This window comes from Telopea speciosissima, chromosome 5 (assembly GCF_018873765.1).
Source record: "Telopea speciosissima isolate NSW1024214 ecotype Mountain lineage chromosome 5, Tspe_v1, whole genome shotgun sequence".
In the NCBI taxonomy this organism is placed as follows: domain Eukaryota; kingdom Viridiplantae; phylum Streptophyta; class Magnoliopsida; order Proteales; family Proteaceae; genus Telopea; species Telopea speciosissima.
In genome coordinates, this window is record NC_057920.1 from 18,064,216 (window position 1) to 18,090,717 (window position 26,502).

The 26,502-nt window shown below is 40.1% G+C and overlaps 1 protein-coding gene across 1 annotated transcript; it reads left to right on the forward strand.

Moving 5' to 3' along the window:
- The first annotated feature begins 793 nt into the window (after window positions 1–793).
- LOC122662725 (pre-mRNA-processing-splicing factor 8A) lies at window positions 794–25,325 on the forward strand. Its single transcript, XM_043858444.1, has 26 exons — window positions 794–1,330; window positions 2,165–2,288; window positions 2,383–2,475; window positions 2,747–3,137; window positions 8,836–9,322; window positions 9,430–10,220; window positions 13,899–13,984; window positions 14,068–14,250; window positions 14,414–14,728; window positions 14,816–15,120; window positions 15,211–15,665; window positions 15,754–15,880; window positions 18,240–18,481; window positions 18,658–18,781; window positions 18,871–19,060; window positions 19,150–19,257; window positions 20,747–21,000; window positions 21,358–21,974; window positions 22,064–22,170; window positions 22,459–22,713; window positions 22,944–23,417; window positions 23,512–23,673; window positions 23,804–24,001; window positions 24,089–24,367; window positions 24,530–24,772; window positions 24,927–25,325. The coding sequence occupies exons 1-26, from the start codon at window positions 1,095–1,097 to the stop codon at window positions 25,116–25,118; spliced, it is 7,038 nt and encodes a 2,345-aa protein (XP_043714379.1). The 5' UTR covers window positions 794–1,094; the 3' UTR covers window positions 25,119–25,325.
- Window positions 25,326–26,502: the final 1,177 nt, after the last annotated feature.

Genomic DNA, 26,502 nt, shown 5'->3' on the forward strand with positions numbered 1-26,502 from the left:
GCATACTTGGTATGAAAATCGAGGACTATACTAGTCAACAAAGACTCTCTCCAGTATGGGTTCTACTCAATTGAAATGAAGTTCCTCTAAATTAAGGGGCAAATGAGTTTATTTCTTTCACCCCAAAAAAAAAAAAAGAGAGTTTATTTCCACATCAAACATGGTATGACAAAATAATACATCACTCATGCATACCAGTAATTTTCAGGATTAAATGACCACATCCTATCATAATTTACCATCCTTAGGTATTTTGGTCATTTTACGTGAATTTATAGATGTGTCAAAAAACATCAGGAGATACTCATAATCGTCAAAATATGTTTCAACTTTACACACGCTCTTGTTTCAACTTTCAATCCTACTTTATTTAAAGCGAGACTGTTTTTTGCGTGGGACGCAGGGGCCGCAACCACAGCCACACACAATAGGGGCTGGAATGAACTCCATTCCCCCACATATGGCAGAAATTCTGCTCCTTTTGTGCCATCGCATGTGCTCTCATTGGCTGACGCACGCAGTGTGGCCCTGCATCCCACCAGAAAACAGTGCCCCTTATTTAAAATGGGAACAAGTTTAGTGAGCCGCCAGGGGAGGGTATGCTAGCACCCTCTTTCTATCTATTTCGTCACATGAATGACTTTGCTGTCCTCCAAGGCTCCAACATACGAAATCGTTCCACTGCACTCTGCACCTCATTGGTGCGCTCTCTATGCCGCTTGCTGTGACCCTCAGTTTCATCGGGCGTTCCCTTTCCGGAAATGAAAAACCCTCTCTGTAAGACTTAAAGGGGTTGCTTGGAGCACCCCGGCTTAACAGATTGATATTTCGAAACCCTAGGAACAACCGCCTTAGCTTCGAAAGTTTCTGCAAGTACAAAACTACAATGGTTTTGCTCTAGGTCTGAATAATTCTCCACTTACTGTTTTATGGAGTGGGAGTTTAGCAAGGTTTTGTAGATTAGAAACAATCCCCAGAGCTTCGAAAGTTTCTGCAAGTACGGATGAACGAAGGTTTTGCTCTAGGCCTGAAGAGTTCTCCACTGACTGCATAATCGATTTGGATATTGCTTAGGTTTTGTAGATTGAGGAACGATGTGGAATAACGGGCAAATGGCGCCTCCCGGCGCTGGAGCAGTACCTCCTCCCCCGGCGGTGCAACCGACTTACACAGTTCCGCCATCGCCTGCGGAGGCGGAGGCACGCCTTGAAGAGAAGGCTCGGAAATGGATGCAGCTCAATTCGAAGCGTTATGGTGATAAGAGGAAGTTCGGGTTTGTAGAGACGCAAAAGGAGGACATGCCTCCCGAGCATGTCCGGAAGATTGTAAGGTGAGTTAATCTTTTCTACTATCGTTCAACTAGTAATTTGTTGTAGTTAGATGATTCTTCAACTTCCAAACAAGGAATGTCCGGTTCTGTAATCATCTGCAACAGTGTAATGTACATAATGACTTTCTTGTTCACCATATCCTTTCTGTGGGTGTCAATTATTAAATCAGTATGGCTTGCGCCACTGAAGAATCCCTTCCCTCCGATTTGACTTCTTTAATTTCTTTTTGTCGCTCTGAAGCTTTATACGTTCCTTTCATCTTCTTTTTCTACTTCCCCTGGTAAATTAGATTCAGAAACTTACAGGGAGGGTGGAAACATATAATCTGGAAGAATTATAAATGGGTTCCAAATGACACTCTGGGTTATATATATAAACTTTCAGTCGGAGATTGTGTCTTGAAAGCCCACCCTGGAGATAGGATATTTTATAGTCTCTACTGCCTATCTAACCCAAAGACTATTATTCGTGGTGGAGTGCTTCGAGTAGGATCGTGGGTTAAAAGTGCCTGGTTTGAATGATTACGAGATATGCAATGAGACAAAGCCTTCATGGGAGAGCACTTAGACAATTCACTTAGTTTCTTTACAGGGAAGTCTGCTGGGAGGAATTCCATTAAGGATTCAGATTTCATCAAAACTGCTCAATTATATGCTGGTAGAGTGACACGACCTGAGCATGCCTGCATGCTAACTATTCAGGGATTTTGGTTTTCTTCCATTAGTTTATAGCATGGCAATGGATGATAGTTGGCAAAGTTAGTGAAATTATTTTTCTTACTACAGGTGGTTGCTTTGGATGTAGTTGATTGACTATGTTGGTTTTCGTCACAGGGACCATGGAGACATGTCTTCGAAGAAATTTCGTCATGATAAACGTGTTTATCTTGGCGCCCTGAAATTCATCCCACATGCAGTGTACAAGCTTCTAGAGAATATGCCAATGCCGTGGGAGCAGGTATTTATCTGGAATATTGATTGTTCTATTGCTTTCTCTATGATAGACTGCTTTAGTTTTTGCCAGTTATCTGACATGTATGTGGTTATTATAGGTCCGCAATGTGAAGGTTTTATATCATATTACTGGAGCAATCACATTTATCAATGAAATACCTTGGGTTGTTGAACCTATTTATTTAGCTCAGGTATGCTCTCTTGTCACTTTCCACCTTCTGATGCCTTTGATCTTTATTGAGAAGATATCTGTGAAGGCATAGTTGTGCAACGTATTAGATAATATTTTTTTTGTGTGTTCATTAAAAAAATTGAAGGCTCGGATCTTGTATAGCGTGCCTCTTTGCACTTCATGCCTCTCCCCCCTTTTGTGGTGTATACGAAACTTGATCTACTTCCACTGTGGGACTTATCAAATACCATTATTTATGATTATTTATTTCTTCTAATAAATTTGTATAGTGGGGTACGATGTGGATCATGATGCGAAGGGAGAAAAGGGATCGGCGACACTTTAAGAGAATGCGGTTTCCACCGTTTGATGATGAGGAACCTCCATTGGATTATGCAGACAATTTATTGGATGTGGATCCTTTGGAACCGATACAACTAGAGATGGATGAAGAGGAAGATTCTGCTGTTTACACTTGGTTCTATGATCACAAGCCTCTCGTAAGAACAAAACTTATCAATGGTCCCAGTTACAGGAGATGGCATTTGTCTCTGCCGATCATGGCTACTCTTCACCGGCTTGCTGGGCAATTGCTATCTGATTTGATTGACCGTAACTATTTTTACTTGTTCGACATGGAGTCATTTTTCACAGCAAAAGCATTAAACATGTGCATACCTGGTAAAATTTTGACCTTTGCTGATCACTATAAAATAGATTGTAGTAAAAGAATTTTAATCCTAATTTCCAATATGGTCTTATGTTTCCAATCATGTAGACTCTAGTAGTAGTTTCTTATAATATTCAGAACAAGATTGCTTGATACATAATTTTAAGCTGAATTTAATGGCAATGGATGACCTATTTATGAAATGCTATTATGGTTTGCAATGTCTACTGATCTTTCCATGTTTGTTGTATATACATAGTTCATAATCTCTTTTCGATAAAGCCATTTCGGTCAGACTGAAATTAGCGAAATGCATTGAAATTGGTGAAATTTCACTAAAACAGTGCATTTTTTGCCAGACTGTTTTGGTTGGCCGTTTCGGTGGGAAAATGGCCATATTAGTCTCTGATACTTTAGGGAAACCTTATTTTAGCTTATATAAACATATTACATATGTAAACCTTCAAATTGCAGGAAAAGTCACATGATGTAGTGGTTTGGATTTGCACCCTTGGTTGGTAGTATATGCCGAACCCTATTGTATACCTTGTGTAAAATTGCTTATTCTACACATTGTTTGAGTACTAAAAGACAAAAAAGACTTGTAAAACAAGTAAATTATGCATCATGAATGAAGAAACATAATATTGATTAATTAGTTATGAAATAGTACGAACTACGAAGTAAAAGTAACATAGACACCCAAGCCCCAAGGGCAAGGGCCCATCAATTCATTATTGTCTACTACGAACTATGATATGTTGGTTCAAGCCCACTCATGGATTGATGGAGCCGACTTGCATTTTCCTCCGATTGTTTGACAAATGCATGCCACGTCATAGTGTGCGAGAAGAAATGCTCGTAGTGCTCCACAACTGCCCTATAAATGGCCTCATCTACATACGGAAGATAACCTAAGCTAGAGGCTCTGTGTGACTCTGTCAATCCTGCTCATGGAAAGTGGCTCTGCTCCTTGCCTGTGCCCGCTGAAAATCCCTAGCCTTTGCCTCTGTCTGCACATCATCACGCACATACATAGGGTCATCGTCAATTCATCATGATCGTCACTGTCATCGTCCCCTTGTCCTGGTTGGGTCGCTAGAACTACCTCCTCAAATTCCATCCTCACCTTCTCCTTTTCTGCCTTCCTTTGATGCCCTCCCCGTTTTCAACAATGGCCCTAGAAATCTGCACAGGAACCATAGGACAGGTGGCCACATCTTTGGTATTCCTAATCAAATGTTGTTTTAGTCTTGTGGCCCCACCTCCCATGATTTGCTTTTCACAATAATTACATCTTGTTTTTCTCTTCTCACCATCAATTGGCACTCCATGCTTCCATGCTATGTCTCCCCTATCTCCATCTCCTCCTCGTGCCATTATCTCACCGTCGTACTATTGCATGAAAAAAACAATCCATTATTAATTGAGGCACATCAACTAAGTAATGTAGTTCTAGATTGGCAGGAGACCAACTGGAAGCCAAATAACCAGGATCTGATCTGACAAGTAGTTCGGTTAGGCTAAAGTAGGTGAAAGTGTAAAATTAGGGTTAGGGTTGATGTGACTTAGGATTTGATGGTAGGGTTGGGGTAAGTTGATGTAGGGGAGTCTTCCAGTGAAGGTCCTGAGATGTTTTGATAGAGTTAGGTATGTAAACTTGAATGGACAGTAGATTGGGTTTGGGGTTTCTGGGTTTTGGAAAAGAGAATAATGGGGGAATCTAGGGTTTAGGATGGGAGTTTAGGGCAGGGGCTTGGATCGAGTTTCCCGAAGGGTGAGAGGGAGATTCATTCCAAGTTTGAGCTGTTTATGATGGTTGGTTTGGTCTGGGCAGAATTTAGGTTATGGGGATGATGTTCAAAGGTGGAGGGGATGCAGGGTTTGGTTTAGAGGATTAGAAGAAGGGTTTGGATTGGGGACATAGTACACAGTACTAAATCTCGCAAAATCTCGAATATTTCGAGTATCTCGACCTGACCAAAACGAAACAGCAGCTCGAATAAAAAAAATGCAAAAACTCGGTCGAAATTTCGACCATCTCGCGATATCTCGAGCCAAAATCAAAATCTCGCGAGCCCCACCAAAGCTGGGATATCGTTGGCTCTGAAATTGATATCGTTGACCTGGCCAGCCCCGCCCAAGCTGGAATGTGAAGACATGTGATATATACTATGAACCGTTAGCATCTAAACTGGGATTTAATGTTGTATTTGAACCCAACAACCAAACATTATCTGTTTTGAAGCTTAAGACTGGCTTAGCACAAGTCTTTCTGTGGTAGCATGATCATTCAAACAAATGAGTCATATTAGTTCTTTATTGCTAGTTTATGAGATAGTATGGTTGTGATTATAGGCATGTTGGGTACATTTCGGTGTTCTTGGAAGCATCTGAAGAACAATTTGTATATTTAGGAGGATCAAGGTGTTTGAAGCACCTCTGGTATTGGGAGTGAATCTTAAAAAACTCATGTTGATTGGTCTGGGAGAGGCTGGTGAGTACACGGAGATATCCTATGGAGGTGTGGAAGAGGAGAGCTTCAAACTGTTGCCTTCAGGGTTTTGGTTAGAGCCACACGAAAGTCAACAAGTTTTGGGAATTTGTAGGGTTGACTAGTAAAGTGCAAGCAAATCTCTCTCTCTCTCTCTCTCTATCTACCCTCTCGAGAAATGTTCCTTAGCCAACTACCAGTAGGAATCTTCAATCAAGATGCCAATTTATATGAGGAAGATTAAATTTATGAAGAGATTTTTTTAGGAGGAAATAGTGAACGATTCAGGTTTCAAATGAGATATACCAAAAAGGTGGACAGAGATGGGAGTTTCCTGTCCTCTTTCGTTGATGCTGCCTCTCTCTCTCTCTCTCTCTATATATATATATATATATATATATATATATATATATATATATATATACCTTCTCGAGAAATGTTCCTTAGCCAACTACCGGTAGGAATCTTCAATCAAGATGCCAATTTATATGAAGAGATTTTTTTAGGAGGAAATAGTGAACGATTCAGATTCCAAATGAGATATACCAAAAAGGTGGACAGAGATGGGAGTTTCCTGTCCTCCTGCAGTACATAGACTTTTGTTGATGCTGCCTCTCTCATACCATTCCATCATAGAGAAAGAGAGAGAGATAGGGGCAGAGAGAACCATTCCTCAATAACCGAAACCTGTATGATATTTTCCCTAATCCCTGAAACCAACCAGCACAATGCTTTTCCTGAAACCGAAATGGGAGAGTCGGGTGAGAGATAATCAGGAAGTAAGGGAGGAAGGAGGAAGGAGGAAGGGAGAGAATTGGATGTGAGATCAACATTTCAGGAGAAGAATATGTTCGAAAGCTTGCTAGTAAGAAAGAGAGAGAGAGAACCATATCTCAATAACTGAAGCCTGTATGATATTTTTCCTAATCCCTGAAACCAACCAGCACAATGCTTTCCCTGAAACCGAAATGGAACAGTCGGGTGAGACATAATCAGGGAGGAAGGGAGAGAATCGGGTGTGAGATCAGCATTTTAGGAGAAGAATATGTTAGAAAACTTGCTAGTAAAATGATATTAAATAATAAAAGTGAGACATCCATCAGAAGTTGCTAAAAAAACCATATTAAACAATAAAAGTGAATACCTCAAAAACTGAAGCTTTGGGAAATAGTGAACGATTCAGATTCCAAATGAGATATACCAAAAAGGTGGACAGAGATGGGAGTTTCCTGTCCTCCTGCAGTACATAGACTTTTGTTGATGCTGCCTCTCTCATACCATTCCATCATAGAGAAAGAGAGAGAGATAGGGGCAGAGAGAACCATACCTCAATAACCGAAACCTGTATGATATTTTCCCTAATTCCTGAAACCAACCAGCACAATGCTTTTCCTGAAACCGAAATGGAGCAGTCGGATGAGAGATAATCAGGAAGTAAGGGAGGAAGGAGGAAGGGAGAGAATTGGATGTGAGATCAACATTTCAGGAGAAGAATATGTTCGAAAGCTTGCTAGTAAGAAAGAGAGAGAGAACCATATCTCAATAACCGAAGCCTGTATGATATTTTTCCTAATCCCTGAAACCAACCAGCACAATGCTTTCCCTGAAACCGAAATGGAACAGTCGGGTGAGACATAATCAGGGAGGAAGGGAGAGAATCGGGTATGAGATCAGCATTTTAGGAGAAGAATATGTTAGAAAACTTGCTAGTAAAACGATATTAAATAATAAAAGTGAGACATCCATCAGAAGTTGCTAAAAAAACCATATTAAACAATAAAAGTGAATACCTCAAAAACTGAAGCTTTGGGAAATAGTGAACGATTCAGATTCCAAATGAGATATACCAAAAAGGTGGACAGAGATGGGAGTTTCCTGTCCTACTGCAGTACATAGACTTTTGTTGATGCTGCCTCTCTCATACCATTCCATCATAGAGAAAGAGAGAGAGATAGGGGCAGAGAGAACCATACCTCAATAACCGAAACCTGTATGATATTTTCCCTAATCCCTGAAACCAACCAGCACAATGCTTTTCCTGAAACCGAAATGAAACAGTCGGATGAGAGATAATCAGGAAGTAAGGGAGGAAGGAGGAAGGGAGAGAATTGGATGTGAGATCAACATTTCAGGAGAAGAATATGTTCGAAAGCTTGCTAGTAAGAAAGAGAGAACCATATCTCAATAACCGAAGCCTGTATGATATTTTTCCTAATCCCTGAAACCAACCAGCACAATGCTTTCCCTGAAACCGAAATGGAACAGTCGGGTGAGACATAATCAGCGAGGAAGGGAGAGAATCGGGTATGAGATCAGCATTTTAGGAGAAGAATATGTTAGAAAACTTGCTAGTAAAACGATATTAAATAACAAAAGTGAGACATCCATCAGAAGTTGCTAAAAAAACCATATTAAACAATAAAAGTGAATACCTCAAAAACTGAAGCCTAGATTATGTTTTCCCTAATCCCTGAAACCAACCAGCACAATGCTTACCCTGAAACCGAAATGGAAGAGTTGGGTGAGAGATAATCAGGGAGGAAGGGAGTGAGGGAGAGAGTTGGGTGAGAGATAATCAATGAGGAAGGGAGAGAGAGAGAGAGTACCTAGGGTTTCAGCCGAAGGTCTGGAAGTCTTGCTTTGGGAAAGAAACGCCAATGGATCTCTTGGGGAAGAAGTGGATTTCAATGAGGGAATGTTGAGGGATTTATAATAATATCTGAATTACTTCTTTATTCTTAGTTTTGAGCCTTTAAAACACATGCTCAAAAGGGTTTAGCGCATAAATAGCAATAAACTCTTTATGCTTTATCTATTTTGTTAGTGTGAAGTTGATCACTATTCACTACTAGACTAGTTCATAAGGTGCCAGTTGGTGGTATCTTTTCTTTCTTGCTGGTGGGACTAAGAAGGCAGAAGAAAAGAGATTTTTTCTGGTCAATAAATCATAAACACCTCCCCACCTCTTTATGAGTTTTAATTTATTTTAATGTAGAATAAATTGAAACAAGGACTATAAATCATACCAAACACCTACAGAAACAGAAATGTGTCAGATAAACATAAACATAAATCATACCAAAGAGAGCCTTAGCGTGTATTTTTGCATATTAAAAAAATGCTGCCGAATGGCATGACCATCTGTTGCATCAACGTGCTCAACATGTTGGCATGCATGAAGTCGATCAATATATCACTTTTTTTGTTTCTTGCAGGTGGCCCCAAGTTTGAGCCTTTGTATCGTGACATGGAGAAAGGAGATGAGGACTGGAATGAGTTCAATGATATAAACAAACTCATCATCCGTTCACCACTCAGGACAGAATACAGAATTGCATTTCCTCATCTATATAACAATAGGCCAAGAAAAGTAAAGCTTTGTGTATATCATACTCCCATGGTAATGTATATAAAGACGGAGGATCCTGACTTACCTGCATTTTATTATGATCCTTTGATACACCCGATAACCACTACCAACAAGGAGCGGCGAGAGAAGAAACTCTACGAGGATGAAGATGACGATGATTTTTCTCTGCCAGAAGGGGTTGAGCCTTTGCTTGAAAGTACTCAGCTCTATACTGATACTACAGCTGCTGGTATTTCACTGTTGTTTGCCTCACGTCCTTTTAACATGAGATCGGGTCGAATGCGTAGGGCAGAAGATATACCACTTGTGTCAGAGTGGTATAAGGAGCACTGGTATGCTGCATAGTTTTGCTGGATAAATTTATTATTTTTACCCCTTATTTATGTACCATATTTACTTAATCTCTGTTTGTTCTCTCTTCATCTTCTGCCTATTCCAGCCCTCCATCGTATCCGGTAAAAGTGCGTGTCAGCTACCAGAAACTATTGAAATGTTTTGTGCTGAATGAACTGCATCACAGACCGCCCAAGGCTCAGAAAAAGAAGCACTTGTTTCGGTCTCTCCAAGCTACTAAGTTTTTCCAAACCACAGAGCTAGATTGGGCCGAAGCTGGTCTGCAAGTTTGTAAGCAAGGGTACAACATGCTGAATCTGTTGATACACAGAAAGAATCTGAATTATCTTCATCTTGATTATAATTTTAATCTGAAACCTGTGAAGACTTTGACCACAAAGGAGCGTAAGAAGTCACGGTTTGGTAATGCTTTTCATCTGTGTCGTGAAATCTTGCGATTGACAAAGCTTGTAGTAGATGCCAACATCCAATTCCGCTTGGGGAATGTTGATGCCTTTCAGTTGGCTGATGGTTTGCAGTATACTTTTTCACATGTTGGCCAGTTGACTGGTATGTACCGTTACAAATATAGGCTTATGCGGCAGATTAGAATGTGTAAAGACTTGAAGCACTTGATTTATTACCGCTTCAACACTGGACCTGTGGGTAAGGGACCTGGATGTGGTTTCTGGGCTCCAATGTGGCGGGTGTGGTTGTTCTTTCTTCGTGGTATTGTGCCTCTGCTGGAGAGGTGGTTGGGAAACTTACTTGCACGTCAGTTTGAAGGGCGTCATTCAAAAGGAGTTGCGAAAACTGTCACCAAGCAACGTGTTGAAAGCCATTTTGACTTAGAACTTCGAGCTGCTGTGATGCATGATGTTCTTGATGCAATGCCAGGTGATCTCTTTAATTTAGATTCTTTCTTTGGGCGTTTTGCATTGACCTATTTTGTGATTATTATTGTTACACTTACATAATCATTGAAAGCCAGATCGTCTTTATTGCTAGAAATGAAGTTAAGAACATAGTAGGGAAAGCAAGGACCAAGAAATATAAGTATCTGTATAACAATGAGCTCAAAGGAAGGACAAAAAGATATCTATAAACTAGCTAAAATGAGGGAAAGCAAGAGTAGTCTATATTTCAATTATATTAGATGCTTAACGTGAGAAAGAAACCGACATATAATAAACAAAGCATAGTATATACTATATGTGAAAAAAGCGATAGACATAAATTAATGTAAATCCATGAACTGTCAACAAGATGTGCTGTCACCTTGTACCCAAGAAAGAGTCTGGATGCTTATGCGATGCCTTGACAATTATGATTAGATGCATTAAAAGTGATGATGATAATGTGTTAATTAGTGATGAGGATATTAAAGAGAGATCAAAAAACTATTTCTATAACTTAATAAATGAAAACAATACAAAATAATGTTTTAGAAAGTTGTACTTGATGCAGGAAGTTGTGGCTTGAAGAGGAGGAAGATCTATCCACAGTTGGCCAGGCCTGCTCCTATCGAGCCTGCCTCTTCTTGGCCTTCATATGGGCCAGCATGGCCTGCAATATAAGGCCTGATGGTTAGAGTTTTAAGCCCCTTTAATGGGCCTGATTTGGCCCATTAAGAGACCCTTTCATTGACTTGTGTGGGAGGCTTCTTCAAGGAGATTTTGTTCTAATATTTGTTTCTATTTGGTGTAACCAGAAATAAGGAAGCAATCTAGGTTGGTTTCTATTTTTATTTGGATTGTATTTTGCAAGGGATCTTCTCCTTCATGCTAGGGAGGTTTACTTTGAGTTTATCTATAAAAGGCTGCGCTACAGCTCCCATGATTTAGAGATTTGAAAAAAAGAAGCTTGTGCTTTGCTGCTGTGTGATTCAGCTACGGTGAGAGGCCAAGGTCAATGAGAGATTGACCAAGGCCATAGGTGAGACTTGAGAGGCCTTGTTCATATCCCCCCTTCTTCTCCTTTTCTTCAGTTTCTAAATTTTATATCCTGAAATCTGCGCTACTGGTGGAGTCTACCGAGACATCTTTTTGAAGGCTACTGATGTGTTTTTGATGCTCCAGAGGGTGATCCATCGACTTATCTAAACTGATTGAAGACTGCTTTATACCCTGCGGTTCTAAGTCAGTTGTCAAGCCAACTTTAGATCAGGTCAGCAATGATTTACTTGCTGTCAATCGATTTTAAGAGGTGGTAGTTGTTTGGGAAGGTATTCTTATGAACTTGAGAGTCTTGTGATTATTATATTCTGACCTGTATTCCCTGTGGAAGATGGCCAACGTTCTAGGAGTCCAAGAGAGTTAAAATTTCCTATTTTTGTGGGCTACTGATGTAGTGAATGCACTCCATGGCCAGGAATGGGAGGGGAGTTTAGTCCCACATCGGTCCGGTAGTGTGCGGCAGTTTGGCTTATGACCTTGGGAGGGCCTCTCCACCCTTAAGCTCGGGCTTTTGGGTTGGATGCCATTAAGTGGTATTAGAGCGGGTTGTCCGTGCACCGGCCATGTGGGGGCCCATGACCCAAAGCTGGGGGGAGTTGATGCAGTGAATGCGCTCCATGGTCAGGAATGGGAGGGGAGTTTATTCCCATATCGGTCGGGTAGTGTGCGGCAGTTTGGCTTATAACTTTGGAAGGGCCTCTCCACCTTGAAGCAGGCTTTTGGGTTGGACGCCATTAGCTACTCTTAACAGTTCCTGTTTAGCTCAATCTTTTCTACCAAGATAAGTGACCTCCCTTCCCTAATCTCTTTCTTTCCTGGACATAATCAAATACTGTGTTAGATGTTCAGACAAGACACTTAGCTGTCGGAAATTATTCACCCCTTAAATCAAGGTTAACCTCCATAAGGATACTTTGTTAATGGGTTATTTATCATATTTGGACACTGTCAGAATACAACATCTAGTCATTGGATCACTGTGATATTTTTGCACCCGATTTCTCTCCTTGTTACCTTCGACCAGAATTTCATATGGATCTAACCTACTAATCTGGAATTCAGTTAGATCTTCTAAAGAATAGGATCTCAGTTGCTAGTTCTGTTGTTGGGCTATAATCTTAAACAGCTGTTGGATGTCCTAGAAATTTTGGGGTTTTGTTCCTTCCTCTGAGTATTACATTCCACCAGAATCTTGTTTAAATCTGACCATTGGCTTATTGAGTTCCAAAACTGTTATCAAATCTGGTACACATGTGTCCTGCAGTCCTTACTGAGTGGGAACTTTTAACCTGTTGAAAGGTTAATCCTACTCCACCAATAATATCCACCAATAAACCACAAATATAGGGTATCTAAAGTAAACGAAGCTTTGAAGTTAGATGAAAATAGGTAAAACAATAAGTCCAGATGGTATTCCATTAGAGGTGTGGAAAAACTTAAGAATCTGTGGAATAACTTGGCTAAATGTTTTGTTTAATAAGATTATAAGCACAAGAAAATGCTAGATGAATGGAGGAGAAGCATTGTGGTTCCGATTTATAAAAGTAAAGGTGATATTCAAAGCTGTAATAACTATATAGGAGTAAAGTCATACTATGAAATTATGGGTGAGAGTAATTGAAATCCGCCTGAGACAAGAAACTAATAATATTAGAGAAGAAAAGGTTTTGAGTAAATATGTGGACATAGTTAAGGGGAGGGTAGTGGATTCCCCTTAACTATGACCCTCCCCAGACCCCGTAGTGGCGGGAACCTCGTGCACTGGATACGCCTTTTTTTAGTTAAGGGGAGGGTAGTGGATTCCTAATTATAACTGGATTACATCAAGGATCAACTTTAAGCACTTGGTGTATGATTTTTGCTGATGATATTGTTTTGGTGAATGAAACAAAAGCATACATAAATGCAAAGTTGGAATTATGGAGATTAACCTTGGAATAATTTTTTTTAAAGACAAGTAGAACAAAAACAGTGTAATTTTAGTAACAATAGAACTGAAATGGAGGTGGTGAAAATTGATGATATAGTGAAATACCGCAAAGTGAAAAATTTAGGTACCTATAGTCAAATTATAAATAATAAAGAGAAATAGAGGATGATGGTGCACAACTACTTAGAATAGGGTGGATGAAGTGGAGGGGTGCATCTGGAGTGTTGTGTGATCGATATATTCCTTTAAAACTCAAAGGAAGATTTATAGGATAGATATACTTCCAGCAATGATGTATGGAGCACAATGTTGAGCAGTGCTCCGATGTATGATAAGTTGCGAGAAAGTCGTATGAGGTGGCATGGATGTGTTACGGGGGCCTTTGAATGCTCCAATATAGAGGGTGATTTGATTAGATTAGATTGAAGGATAAAAGAGCTAGGGGTAAGCCTAAAATGACTCTAGGAGAAGTGCTGAGGAAAGACATGCATAACTTAGGACTAGTAACAAGTATGGCTTTGAATAGAGCTGATTGGAGAAAAAGGATCCATCTAGCCGATCCCATTTCGTTGGGATAAGACTGAGTTGAGTTGAGTCGAGTCATCATCATTATCACCTTCATCCTTATTATTATTGTTATTATCTTTCTCAACCCTTCTTTAACAACCTCTGAAAAATATCACCTTGCAGAGGGCATTAAACAAAACAAGGCAAGGACCATCTTGCAGCACCTCAGTGAGGCATGGCGCTGTTGGAAAGCAAACATACCTTGGAAGGTACAGTCTTAGGTTTTAGATGATTGTCTGTTCTTCCTATGACCCATCTTTTTCATATTGTTGTCTCACTAATAAAATTTCAGGTCCCTGGTCTGCCGGTTCCCATTGAGAACATGATTCTTCGCTATGTGAAGTCGAAAGCTGATTGGTGGACAAATGTTGCTCATTATAACCGTGAACGTATTAGAAGGGGAGCAACAGTTGATAAGACAGTTTGCCGAAAGAATCTTGGAAGATTGACCCGCTTGTGGCTGAAGGCAGAACAGGTTTATGTTTGTTTTTTTATTTCCGTCTTGCATTTATTCCATAACAGTGTAATGGTTTACCTGCTTGTGTAGCAGTAGATGATGTACCATCATAGAGCCAGGTAGCACTTTATTTAGTCCCATTTGCATCATAAATTTATTTATTTAGATGTTATTTTGTTAGGAACGGCAACACAATTATTTGAAGGATGGTCCATATGTCACACCAGAAGAAGCTGTGGCAATTTACACCACCACTGTCCATTGGTTGGAATCAAGAAAGTTTTCTCCCATTCCCTTTCCTCCATTGTCTTACAAGCATGATACAAAGCTTCTTATCCTTGCACTTGAGAGGCTTAAAGAATCTTATAGCGTGGCTGTGAGATTAAATCAGTTACAAAGGGAAGAGCTGGGCCTCATTGAACAAGCATATGATAATCCACATGAGGCATTGTCACGAATAAAGCGTCACCTTCTTACACAGCGAGCATTCAAAGAGGTAAATACTTTATTTCTAAGAATCAGTAACTTTTAATGACTTATTGCTGAATGTTATGAATTTAAACGGCAAATATTTATTTTGCAGGTTGGTATTGAGTTTATGGATCTTTATAGTTATTTGATACCTGTCTATGAAATTGAGCCTCTAGAGAAGATCACAGATGCATACCTTGACCAATATCTATGGTATGAAGGAGACAAGCGCCATCTCTTCCCCAATTGGATTAAACCTGCAGATTCAGAGCCACCTCCACTTTTAGTGTATAAATGGTGTCAAGGTATAAATAATTTGCAAGGTATATGGGACACAAGTGAGGGACAATGTGTTGTGATGCTTCAGACGAAGTTTGAGAAGTTCTTTGAGAAGATTGACCTCACAATGCTAAACAGGTTTGCAATTGTATTTGTTGTTTCACTGGTGCAGTCCATTGAAGCTTGATTTTTGTTAGGTGTTGACAGTTATATGTGGTGATTTTGCAGGCTTCTCCGATTGGTTCTTGACCACAACATTGCAGATTATGTGACTGCTAAGAACAATGTTGTGTTGTCTTACAAGGATATGAGTCACACAAATTCGTATGGTTTAATTCGGGGTCTGCAGTTTGCATCGTTTGTTGTTCAGTATTATGGATTGGTCCTTGATCTGTTGATTCTTGGTTTGACTCGAGCCAGTGAAATTGCTGGACCCCCACAAATGCCAAATGAGTTCATTACATATTGGGACACCAAAGTGGAAACAAGGCACCCAATTCGATTGTACTCTCGGTACATAGACAAAGTGCACATATTGTTCCGCTTCACCCATGAAGAGGCACGGGACCTTATCCAGAGATACCTCACAGAACATCCAGACCCGAATAACGAGAATATGGTTGGATATAACAATAAAAAATGTTGGCCCAGAGATGCAAGAATGAGGCTTATGAAACATGATGGTACTTGCTCTCTCCTCCTCCCTAATCTTTTTACTGTGGATGATTTTCATTAGAGTCGTGTAATGTTGATTTTTCAATCTTCTTTCAGTGAACCTTGGGAGAAGTGTTTTCTGGGACATGAAGAACCGACTTCCTCGGAGTATCACGACATTAGAGTGGGAGAACAGTTTCGTTTCTGTTTATAGCAAGGACAATCCAAACTTGCTTTTCAGCATGTATGTATTTTCTATGAACCCACTTTCTATTCGGGCTGTACTTCATTACATCATTTGTTCAGATGTCAGTGAACCAGTTGGTGTATTTTATCTTTTGTGTTAACCATATAAGTTTTTTCTAGGCACGTATGTAACCTCTGAAGGTTCTATTGATTTCATGATGCATAAATCATGTGGTTGGTAATATTCACTTGAACCATCCTCACCTTTACCAAGTTCCATTGGGCTCAAAGAGTTGAAGGCTTGTTGATTTTGACCTGATTCAACCTATTGGGGGGAGACATCAAAGAAACCACAAATCAAAACCAGTCAGTAGAATTTGAAAGGAGCAGTAATAAGTCAAGATACATGTGACAAAGAGGGCTTTGATTGTCTTAGCTTTTAAGTGGTGGGGCAAGACTTATTGGGTGGTTCTTGAAATTCAAGGTCTCTTGAATAAAGAAATGAACTGGCTTAGGATCTATGGTAATGAAGAAAAATCAAGAATCTGATTTAGAAATGAAAGATTATTGAGTAACAGAATCTGACATGAGAAATTATGAAGAAGTTAAGATACTAATTATCGATTTTATTAACTCTTTAACCAGCTGGCTAAGAGCCAATTATGTTTGTATACACTGAGAAAGAATGAATAGAATAATTTATGAATTCCATAGAAACCAACTGGAATTCATAAACTGACTTAAAGCTCTAAATATGATGAAGAAAAGTAACCAGTATTTTGAAAGGAAGAGTAAATAATAGCAACAGAATGTGAACCAAAATAGCTTGGCCATGGTGGAAAACATGTGTTTTGAGGTGTGTTAGAGGGATATTGAAGGGTTTGAGGGCTCTCGATAGGACTTGGTGTAATTTGTCTCTTTTTTTTTTATTTTTTTTATACAATTTTTTGGGTCTACTGGTTAATAAAACTATTGGATATAAAAATGTACATGTATAACCTGTATTATACCCTAAATAAGGGGTCATGTACAAAAAATAAAAAATATATATCGAGTCTCACTTTATACAATTTGATGAGGCCCCAAGGCCAAATACATGTGTTTTGAACTGTTCCCTTTTTACTTGGTACTGTGCCTGAAATGAATTTCTATTAAAAGCGTTCTATCTAATGTCATTTTAGGTATGAGTTCAAATTGCCTTATTTGTGTTGTTTTCTTGTTGAGAATGAGATGATTCAACATATCCTGTTTTACTGCTCTTGTTCTAGTGCTACATGGTTTCTTTCATGTTTATGTCTCAGACCTGAATTCTTTGTAGACTTTTTGATTGATAGATGGTGGAAATGGTGGCTGGAACCACCAGAGGTAATACCATCTTCAACTGAAATTAAGAGTTTATTCATCTCTATTTGTTGGGCAGTTTGGGAGGCAAGAAATTGGGTTTGTTTTTAAAGGGTTCAGCCTAACTTACAATCCATTTTGAAGCAAGCGACAGCCCTCTATGTGTCTCTTGAAAGGGGTAAATCAATTGAAGCTTGCCCCGTTAGAGAGCATATTGTTTATATCCATTGGGTTGCAAATCATTGCATTTTGATCGCTGATAGAGCTTTCAAAGGAGTGGGGTGGAGCATATGGTTTTGCTTTATTTCTCCTAATGGAAGGTTGGTTTTTGCATGAGGTGGAGGAAAAGACTGAGGCTGAGGCAAATACAATAATTGAAGGCATGAAGCATACGATGCCTCTTGGTTTCAATGATGTGCTGGTCTTATCAGTTGCTAACTATGTAGTGGATATGCTTCATGATTCTGAAAATAGTTTAGTGGATTGGGATATTAGGATTTTGATTTGTTGGGATCTTATACAACAGTTGGTTTTTGTTGATTAAATGGGCTTCAAGGGAGGTGATTATTGTTTCTCATGTTATCGCTACTTTCGCTTTCTCTTGAGAGGGGGCGGGGGAGTGAAGGAGCTGAAGGCTTTTTATTTTAATGTATCATTCTTAAGAGAGCAGAGCATCATAATTGTAAATTCATACTGTTTTCTTTAGGTTCTCCACCGTGCCAAAGAAAAGGTAGGATGCTTAATCCTGTTCTTGATCTTGTCATGGTTCAACCTAGGATTGCTTTTATAACTTGTTGAATGAGCTTGTTTTATGATGTTGGGTACATATTGCATTCTTGCTGAACAGTGGGTAGCAGAAATTTAAATTTAGATAATTTTAGACCCCCACCCTTGGGGGAGTGTTGAGGAGATAAAGAGTGATAGGGACTTACTTACTTCTAAACATCTTTTTCTAAACTCTGTTGTGCATGTTATTTTGTTGGTTTGAATCGATGGAACTACTTTTGAGTTTCTGTTTGAAACTTAGATTGCTTTGTTGTAGCTGTTGTATGAGTGAATTATCTTCTCTTATCTAGGTGTGGATTTGAAGTTCGAATTTTACCAAAGATAAGAATGAGTCAAGAGGCTTTCAGCAACACCAGAGACGGGGTTTGGAACTTGCAGAATGAACAGACCAAAGAGCGAACTGCAGTAGCCTTCCTAAGGGTTGACGATGAGCACATGAAGGTGTTTGAGAATCGTGTGAGGCAGATTCTTATGTCATCAGGATCAACAACATTTACAAAAATTGTCAACAAGTGGAATACAGCTCTCATAGGTACATTGTTGCTTTCTAATTTTTTATTTCTCCATACATTTTTAATTCTCCACTTGAGACCTTCCAAAAAGCGAAGAAAAGGAATTTGTGCTTACTTTCTTTCTTTATTATTTGTTAACGTATTGCTTACACCTAAGACCACATTTATCAAATATAGCCTTGTTTTCTCTTTACAGGCCTCATGACATATTTCCGTGAAGCAACTGTACATACACAGGAACTGCTTGATTTGCTGGTCAAATGTGAGAATAAAATTCAAACACGTATCAAGATTGGATTGAATTCAAAAATGCCTAGCAGGTATTTTTTTGGTTACACCTAAACCTGTGTATTTCAGTCAGTGTCTCTTGGTCATGAATTATGGTTCTGAATCATATTCTGTGCACCAGATTCCCTCCTGTCATATTCTACACACCTAAGGAAATTGGAGGACTTGGCATGCTATCAATGGGTCACATATTGATTCCACAAAGTGATCTTCGATACAGCCAGCAAACAGATGTGGGTGTCACTCATTTTCGGACTGGTATGAGTCATGAAGAGGACCAGCTCATTCCCAATCTTTATCGCTACATACAGGTACTGTTGTGATGTGCATGTGTGTGTGTGTGTGTGCGCGCGCGTGCCACGTGCACATGTTGCTGCTATTAATTTCTGTTTCTCAACAGCCTTGGGAGAGTGAATTCATAGACTCACAGCGTGTTTGGGCTGAATATGCACTGAAGAGACAGGAAGCGCAATCTCAAAACAGGCGCCTAACCCTTGAGGATCTGGAGGTAAGTTTTGTAATGTTGATTGAAACTAAGTAGCTGTTTTGTATGATTGTTGCTGTTGTGATGGCAATAAGTTTTCTGCATGGTTCTTGCAAAGTAATGCCCTTAGTCCACCCTGTTTTGCATTCCTGCCATCTCCTGTTTTGCTATGGTAAAATGAACGGAGTGAGCATAGACCTGGAGTTCTTCACAGACCAAACGTGCCCCCAACCTGAATACCTGATTAAAGGTCCTTACAATGCCATAACCCCTGAGATTCCCTCCCTCCATGGGGTTTTGCGTCATGCTGTTGCCATTCCCATTTTTGTTGGTTTTGGACAGTAGCTTCTCTCTTGCTTCTTCCAGTACTTTAGGACTGGGAAAATGGTAAATTTGGTTATTCTGCCCTAGATCTGAGATTCCAGGTGCCAAAGGCGAGCTTATGCAAGGATCCTGCAAGCCACAAGCTCTAGCCCTAAAAGGATTAGGAAAGCAGAAGTCCTGGAGACAGTTGCTCAGTCTGTTTTTGTCTAATGAGCTAGGAATGCCCTTTTAAAGTGGATGAATGAAAAATCCGTTCAATTGCTTATCATGTCCTTTTGTACAGATCCACTACTGTACTTCAAATATTCTTCTCTCCGCACCCATTTCTCTTTTCTCCACCCCTCCCCCCCCCCCCCCCAACCCCCAAAAAAAATAAAAATTGAAGGGCTTTTTTTGGGGGGTGGGGGGAAGCCCTACGTCAAACTGAATGAACTAGGGGTGCAAGTTTGGCCCTGTCGTCCTAAACCTGCCCTGAGCCCGAAGAGGGCCTGGGCTGAGATATTTGGCCCTGAGGGCGGGTCAGGGCTGGAAATTTCTGGCCCTGAGTCTGGGTCGGGTCGGGTTACGGTTGAGGCCTCGGGCTAAGCTTGGCCCGGCCCGGCCCGACCCTGATTTAAGTTATACTATAAAATATATATTGATATAATATATACATTATAAACTTTAAACGTCACCCACATTTTTCTATATAATATATTATATATGAAGACAATAAGTGTTATAATACATTTTATAATAGTGTTATTTTATGTAAAATTGATAATGTTCTCCCTGGCCCATTCCAGCCCATGCATTTCTTTCCCCCTCCTCATGATCAGGGCCAATCAGGGTCAGCCCGGCCCGACCCTGAGGGCGGGTCAGGGTTAGATTTTTCTGGCCCTTAGTCAGGGTTGGGCCTGGGCCCATCTAAGAGGACTTAGGGTTGGGCTAGGGTTCTATAAAGCCCGGCCCAACCCGACCCTGTTGCAGCCCTAGAATGAACCATTAGTCTCTGAGAAGATTAACTAAACCTCTCGGTTATCTCAATCTGTCTGTCCATCTTGTTACCCTCAGCACATTATATATTGTTTGTGATAACAGTTACGAGTGTGTAGCGAAAACTAAATAGGAACTTAATGTTGCAATTATATTATTGACATGTTAACAGTTCATGATCAATTCTAAGGCTTGCCTTAATTATTTTTTACAGGATTCTTGGGATAGGGGAATACCTCGAATCAATACTTTGTTTCAGAAGGATCGGCACACCTTGGCATATGATAAAGGATGGAGAGTGCGAACTGATTTTAAGCAGTATCAAGTTCTAAAACAGAATCCATTTTGGTGGACACACCAGAGGCATGATGGGAAACTCTGGAACTTGAACAACTACAGAACCGACGTCATCCAAGCACTTGGAGGAGTCGAGGGAATTCTTGAGCATACATTATTTAAAGGAACATAGTAAGTTCTTTTTCTTTTATTTGTTGATCTTTCAGTTCCAGTCATCTTTTCTCTGAGGGAAGACAATTCTCCCAAAAAACAAGAAAAATAGACTCATTCAGGACGACTCTGGAGGACCTGTAGTCGTTGTATATGTTAGTCATGCTGTTCCATACATACATGCAAGGTGCGATGTCTTTCCATCCGAACATAAGTATAGCAAAGTCCGTGATATTTTTGTACTGGAATAAGATATACAGACCAAGAAGAACTCTCCTTAACTAGTTAGTGTTCTATAAAAGTAGGTTTAACCTTTTGACTGCGAGCCACCTTTTAAATTATTTTGTATAATTGACTCATGGTCATTGGTCAATTCAGCTTTCCAACTTGGGAAGGTCTTTTCTGGGAGAAGGCATCTGGTTTTGAGGAGTCCATGAAGTATAAGAAGCTGACAAATGCGCAAAGATCTGGGCTCAACCAAATTCCCAACCGTAGGTTTACTCTTTGGTGGTCACCTACAATAAATCGTGCCAATGTTTACGTGGGCTTCCAAGTTCAGTTAGATCTGACGGGAATATTCATGCACGGGAAGATTCCAACATTGAAGATATCATTGATCCAAATATTCCGTGCTCATTTATGGCAGAAGGTACATGAGAGTGTGGTCATGGACCTGTGTCAGGTTCTGGATCAAGAGTTGGATGCTCTAGAAATTGAAACTGTGCAGAAAGAGACAATCCATCCAAGGAAGAGTTACAAAATGAACAGCTCTTGTGCCGACATTCTTCTTTTTGCTGCCCATAGGTGGCCTATGTCGAAACCTAGTCTGGTGGCTGAGTCGAAGGATGTGTTTGATCAGAAAGCAAGCAACAAATACTGGATAGATGTGCAGCTTCGCTGGGGTGACTATGATTCTCATGATATTGAGCGTTATACTCGGGCCAAGTTTATGGATTATACAACTGATAATATGTCCATCTATCCATCTCCAACTGGTAGGTCTTTTTGGTTTCTGTTTGTGCTTGTCTATACCTTGTCATATTTCTTGTTTGGATGACTTTTATTTCCTTGTATTTCTTTGTAGGGGTGATGATTGGGCTTGATCTGGCTTACAACTTGCATTCCACTTTTGGGAACTGGTTCCCAGGGTCAAAACCATTGCTTGCGCAGGCAATGAATAAGATCATGAAGGTACCTTGGTTGTAGCATTGAATGCTCCTATTGTTTTCAGTGTCTATTAACTTTAGCTGTTGGAATATAAAATTAAATTCAATTAGTTAATGAACTTCTAAATAATTGAAATATTTGCATTAACATGAGTCCTGCTGGATTGTGGTGTGATGTACATGGATGTCTTTTTCCCTTTTTGTACGATATTTTATCAATTTTTGTGATAGGTTTGTATACCTCTTGCACTAGAAATTTCTGTTGTCATTGTCTGCTGTCTAGTATAGTTAATGGTCCCATCTACATGTGCAGTCAAATCCAGCTTTATATGTTCTGCGGGAACGCATAAGGAAAGGTCTGCAGTTGTATTCTTCTGAGCCCACAGAACCGTATCTGTCTTCTCAAAACTATGGAGAGATCTTTAGCAATCAAATAATATGGTTTGTTGATGACACAAATGTGTATCGTGTTACGATCCACAAGACCTTTGAAGGGAATCTGACAACCAAACCTATCAATGGTGCAATCTTTATTTTCAATCCAAGGACGGGCCAGCTGTTTTTAAAGGTATGTTCTATATATAATAATTATTTAATTTGAAGGCAGTCCTCAGCGCAACGGTAAGGTTGCTCCATTGAGTCGGGAAACAGCCTCTCCGTGAAGCGGAGGTGAGGCTGCGTACATTATGACCCTCCCCAGATCCCGCAATGGCAGGAGCCTCGTGCACTGGGTACGCCCTTTTAAGTTTTTGGCCTATTTGGCTTCTTGGTGCTAAGTGGCATCATGAATTCCTGCAGGTTATCCACACGAGTGTGTGGGCAGGACAAAAGCGTCTTGGTCAGCTGGCTAAGTGGAAAACAGCAGAAGAAGTAGCTGCTCTGGTGCGGTCTTTGCCTGTTGAGGAACAGCCAAAACAAATTATTGTGACCCGTAAAGGAATGCTGGATCCTTTGGAAGTCCACTTGCTTGATTTTCCGAACATTGTGATCAAAGGAAGTGAATTGCAGCTGCCATTCCAGGCATGCTTAAAGATTGAGAAATTTGGTGATTTGATTTTGAAGGCTACGGAGCCTCAGATGGTCTTATTCAACATTTATGATGATTGGTTGAAGAGCATATCGTCCTACACCGCATTCTCCCGTCTCATTCTAATTTTGCGTGCACTTCATGTAAACAATGAGAAGGCAAAAATGTTGCTGAAGCCTGACAAGACAATTGTCACTGAACCACATCACATCTGGCCTTCACTCTCAGATGATCAATGGATGAAGGTAGCATATAAATTTGCATTTGGGTGCATGTTGTATTGGCATATGCCTATTAATGTGGCACTGGTGTTGGTAATATTTTTGTTTTCTTACCCAGGTTGAAGTTGCTTTGAGAGATCTTATACTGTCGGACTATGCCAAGAAGAATAATGTGAATACATCAGCATTGACTCAGTCTGAGATTCGGGATATCATACTTGGGGCTGAGATAACTCCACCTTCACAACAGAGACAGCAGATAGCAGAAATTGAGAAGCAGGTAATGCATTTGTTTCTTTTAGTTTATATGACAGCTTTTGAGCCGTTTCCTGTGGATTCATATCTACTGGATGTGTCTGTTGCTTGGTACTTCCCTTTCCTAATTTTTCTCTCTGAGATTTTATCTGCAGGCGAAAGAAGCAAGCCAGTTGACAGCAGTCACAACAAGGACAACAAATGTTCACGGTGATGAACTCATTGTGACAACCACAAGTCCCTATGAACAAGCAGCATTTGGATCCAAAACTGATTGGCGTGTGAGAGCTATATCGGCTACAAACCTGTATCTCCGAGTTAATCACATATATGTGAACTCAGAGGACATCAAGGTACTGATTGGACCTTGTTCCTCTCTCTCTTTTTGGCATCAGGTATAGGGCAATGATTGAACTTGGGGTTCTGACCTGTGATAACAGGAGAGTGGCTACACATACATCATACCCAAAAACATCTTGAAGAAGTTCATCTGCATAGCAGATCTGCGGACTCAAATTGCAGGATACCTCTATGGAATAAGTCCCCCAGACAATCCTCAAGTTAAGGAGATACGCTGTATTGCCATGCCACCGCAGTGGGGGACTCACCAGCAGGTTCATCTCCCATCTGCTCTCCCTGAGCATGACTTCTTAAATGATCTGGAGCCATTGGGATGGATGCATACTCAGCCAAATGAGCTCCCTCAGCTGTCACCACAGGTACTTCTTATAGCCTTTGTGCATCTAATCTCCAATATAAGTATTGTTGGGTCAATCATAGTTATTGGCAGGTGATTTGAGAAGATGGTCGCTGGTCAACATCATTATCTGCATCAATGCCGCAGCATTTATATGTTTTGACTTTGAGAATTCTTTTTGCAGGATCTCACTACCCATGCCCGGATTCTGGAAAACAATAAGCAATGGGACGGGGAGAAGTCCATCATTTTAACTTGCAGTTTTACCCCAGGTTCTTGCTCGCTGACAGCATATAAGCTTACTCCCACTGGTTATGAATGGGGCCGACTCAACAAAGACACCGGAAGCAATCCTCATGGTTACCTTCCCACTCATTATGAGAAGGTTCAGATGCTTCTCAGTGACCGCTTCTTAGGTTTCTACATGGTATACTCAAACCAATCCTATCCTAAATTTCAAGCTTCTATGGCCTATCATATTTTTCTTGTCTTGGTTTTTAGTGACCTTTCCATTATTACCTTCTATTGGTTTTACCATCGTAGTGCTGAGTGATTAACTCTGTTGTTCTGGTGGTTCTCAGATTCCTGATACTGGTCCATGGAATTACAACTTCATGGGGGTGAAGCACACGGTGAGCATGAAGTATGGAGTTAAGCTTGGAGCGCCTAGAGAGTATTATCACGAGGATCATAGACCCACACATTTTCTAGAATTCAGCAACTTGGAGGAGGGAGAGACTGCTGAGGGAGACAGGGAAGATACATTCACTTAGGCACAAGATATTACTGGTATTGGTTTAATTGCAGATTGTCTAACTGAGAAATAGCATAAAAATATTGTTGAATCCATGGGCTAGTTGCAGCACTATATTTCTGTTGTACTGGTGTAGGATAGCTGATACTTGCAACGAGCAAGATCAACATTTTAATTGTACATATACATGATCTATAGCCAATGTTGTATAACTACCAAGTTGATGGACTTCATCTGTTTCTATCTGCTTGGCGCCTTGAAATCAGAATGTGTAAATCCAGGTCTTCCCCTATGGCAAACTCTCATAGAGAGCTTTTAGGAAATTTTCACGAACCTTCCCTGAGGTATCACGTAATTACAAAAACACTTTTCACGTGCCCCTCTATTTTTTTAAAAAGTTAACACATGTCCCCATTCTATTAGTGTAGGATTAACAGGGTTAAAGTCAATGGATAAAGTGACAAAATGCCCTTGCAAGAAAAAAGAAAAAAACCTACTACTCATCTTTCCCAAATCGTGTAGGGTTTGAAAAAGGGGAAGATGAGTTGCAAGTATCTTTCCTGGTCTAAAGTTTTGTAGTTTCATTGTTGTTGCCATCTTCGTTGCATACCTACAACTCTGCAAGTCTTCCAAAAAATTAGATTTGGGGAAAAACAATTACCTTCAAGCTCCAATCAACAAATTTAAAGTAAAGAAAGGCTGAATGCGTATGAGAATGCAAAAGAGTGGTGATCAATGAAGTGATTTGAGCAAAAAATCAAAATTTTTAGCAAAACCCCCCTTCTCCTGTCTTGAAACTTGTGATACCTTGAATTCTCTGTCGAAAAATACAGGTTTCGCTTGACTTGAGTGATTTTATACCCATGGTTTGACCATGTTTTTGTTGTCACCAAGGTTTCGACAGAAACATGGTCGAAATCTATCAAAACCCATCAAAACCTGAATCGATCCCAATTCGACCCATGGTTTCATCTTGGGTGGGCTCAAAACCGAGATTAAGAACCATGATGATGACAAAGTCTGAGATTCAATGCTTCACGTGCAAGGGGTACATGCATGTCTTTACTCAATGTCCAAACCGTTTGAAAGCCTATATTGACGAGTATTCTTTCATACCTATTGTTTTGGAAGAGCAATAGAATCCCAAGATAGTTTATTTGGAGGCAGAGTGTGAGCCTAGTGAAGATATTGGTGGATCCAATATTAGAAAGCTTTTCTTCAGCATGACAAGAGATTCTATAAGGAGTCCTCTTCCCTGTGTGGTTTCATTTGTTGGTACTTGTGGATAGCCCAAAATGACATGTTTTTTGGTTAACGTCAATGGGCTCCTTTGGAGGTTAGTGAGGCAGCTCAGAAATCCTAGAGAGATTTTTTGGAAGTGTTTTCTTTGTCTACCTCTCCTC

Excerpts from the sequence above, each read along its gene's own strand:
- LOC122662725 (XM_043858444.1), top strand. The coding sequence starts at position 1,095 with ATGTGGAATAACGGGCAAATGGCGCCTCCCGGCGCTGGAGCAGTACCT. Across the intron at positions 13,985-14,067 it reads AAGCAAACATACCTTGGAAG|GTCCCTGGTCTGCCGGTTCC; the intron begins GTACAGTCTTAG and ends ATAAAATTTCAG. Across the intron at positions 24,773-24,926 it reads GCTTCTTAGGTTTCTACATG|ATTCCTGATACTGGTCCATG; the intron begins GTATACTCAAAC and ends GGTGGTTCTCAG.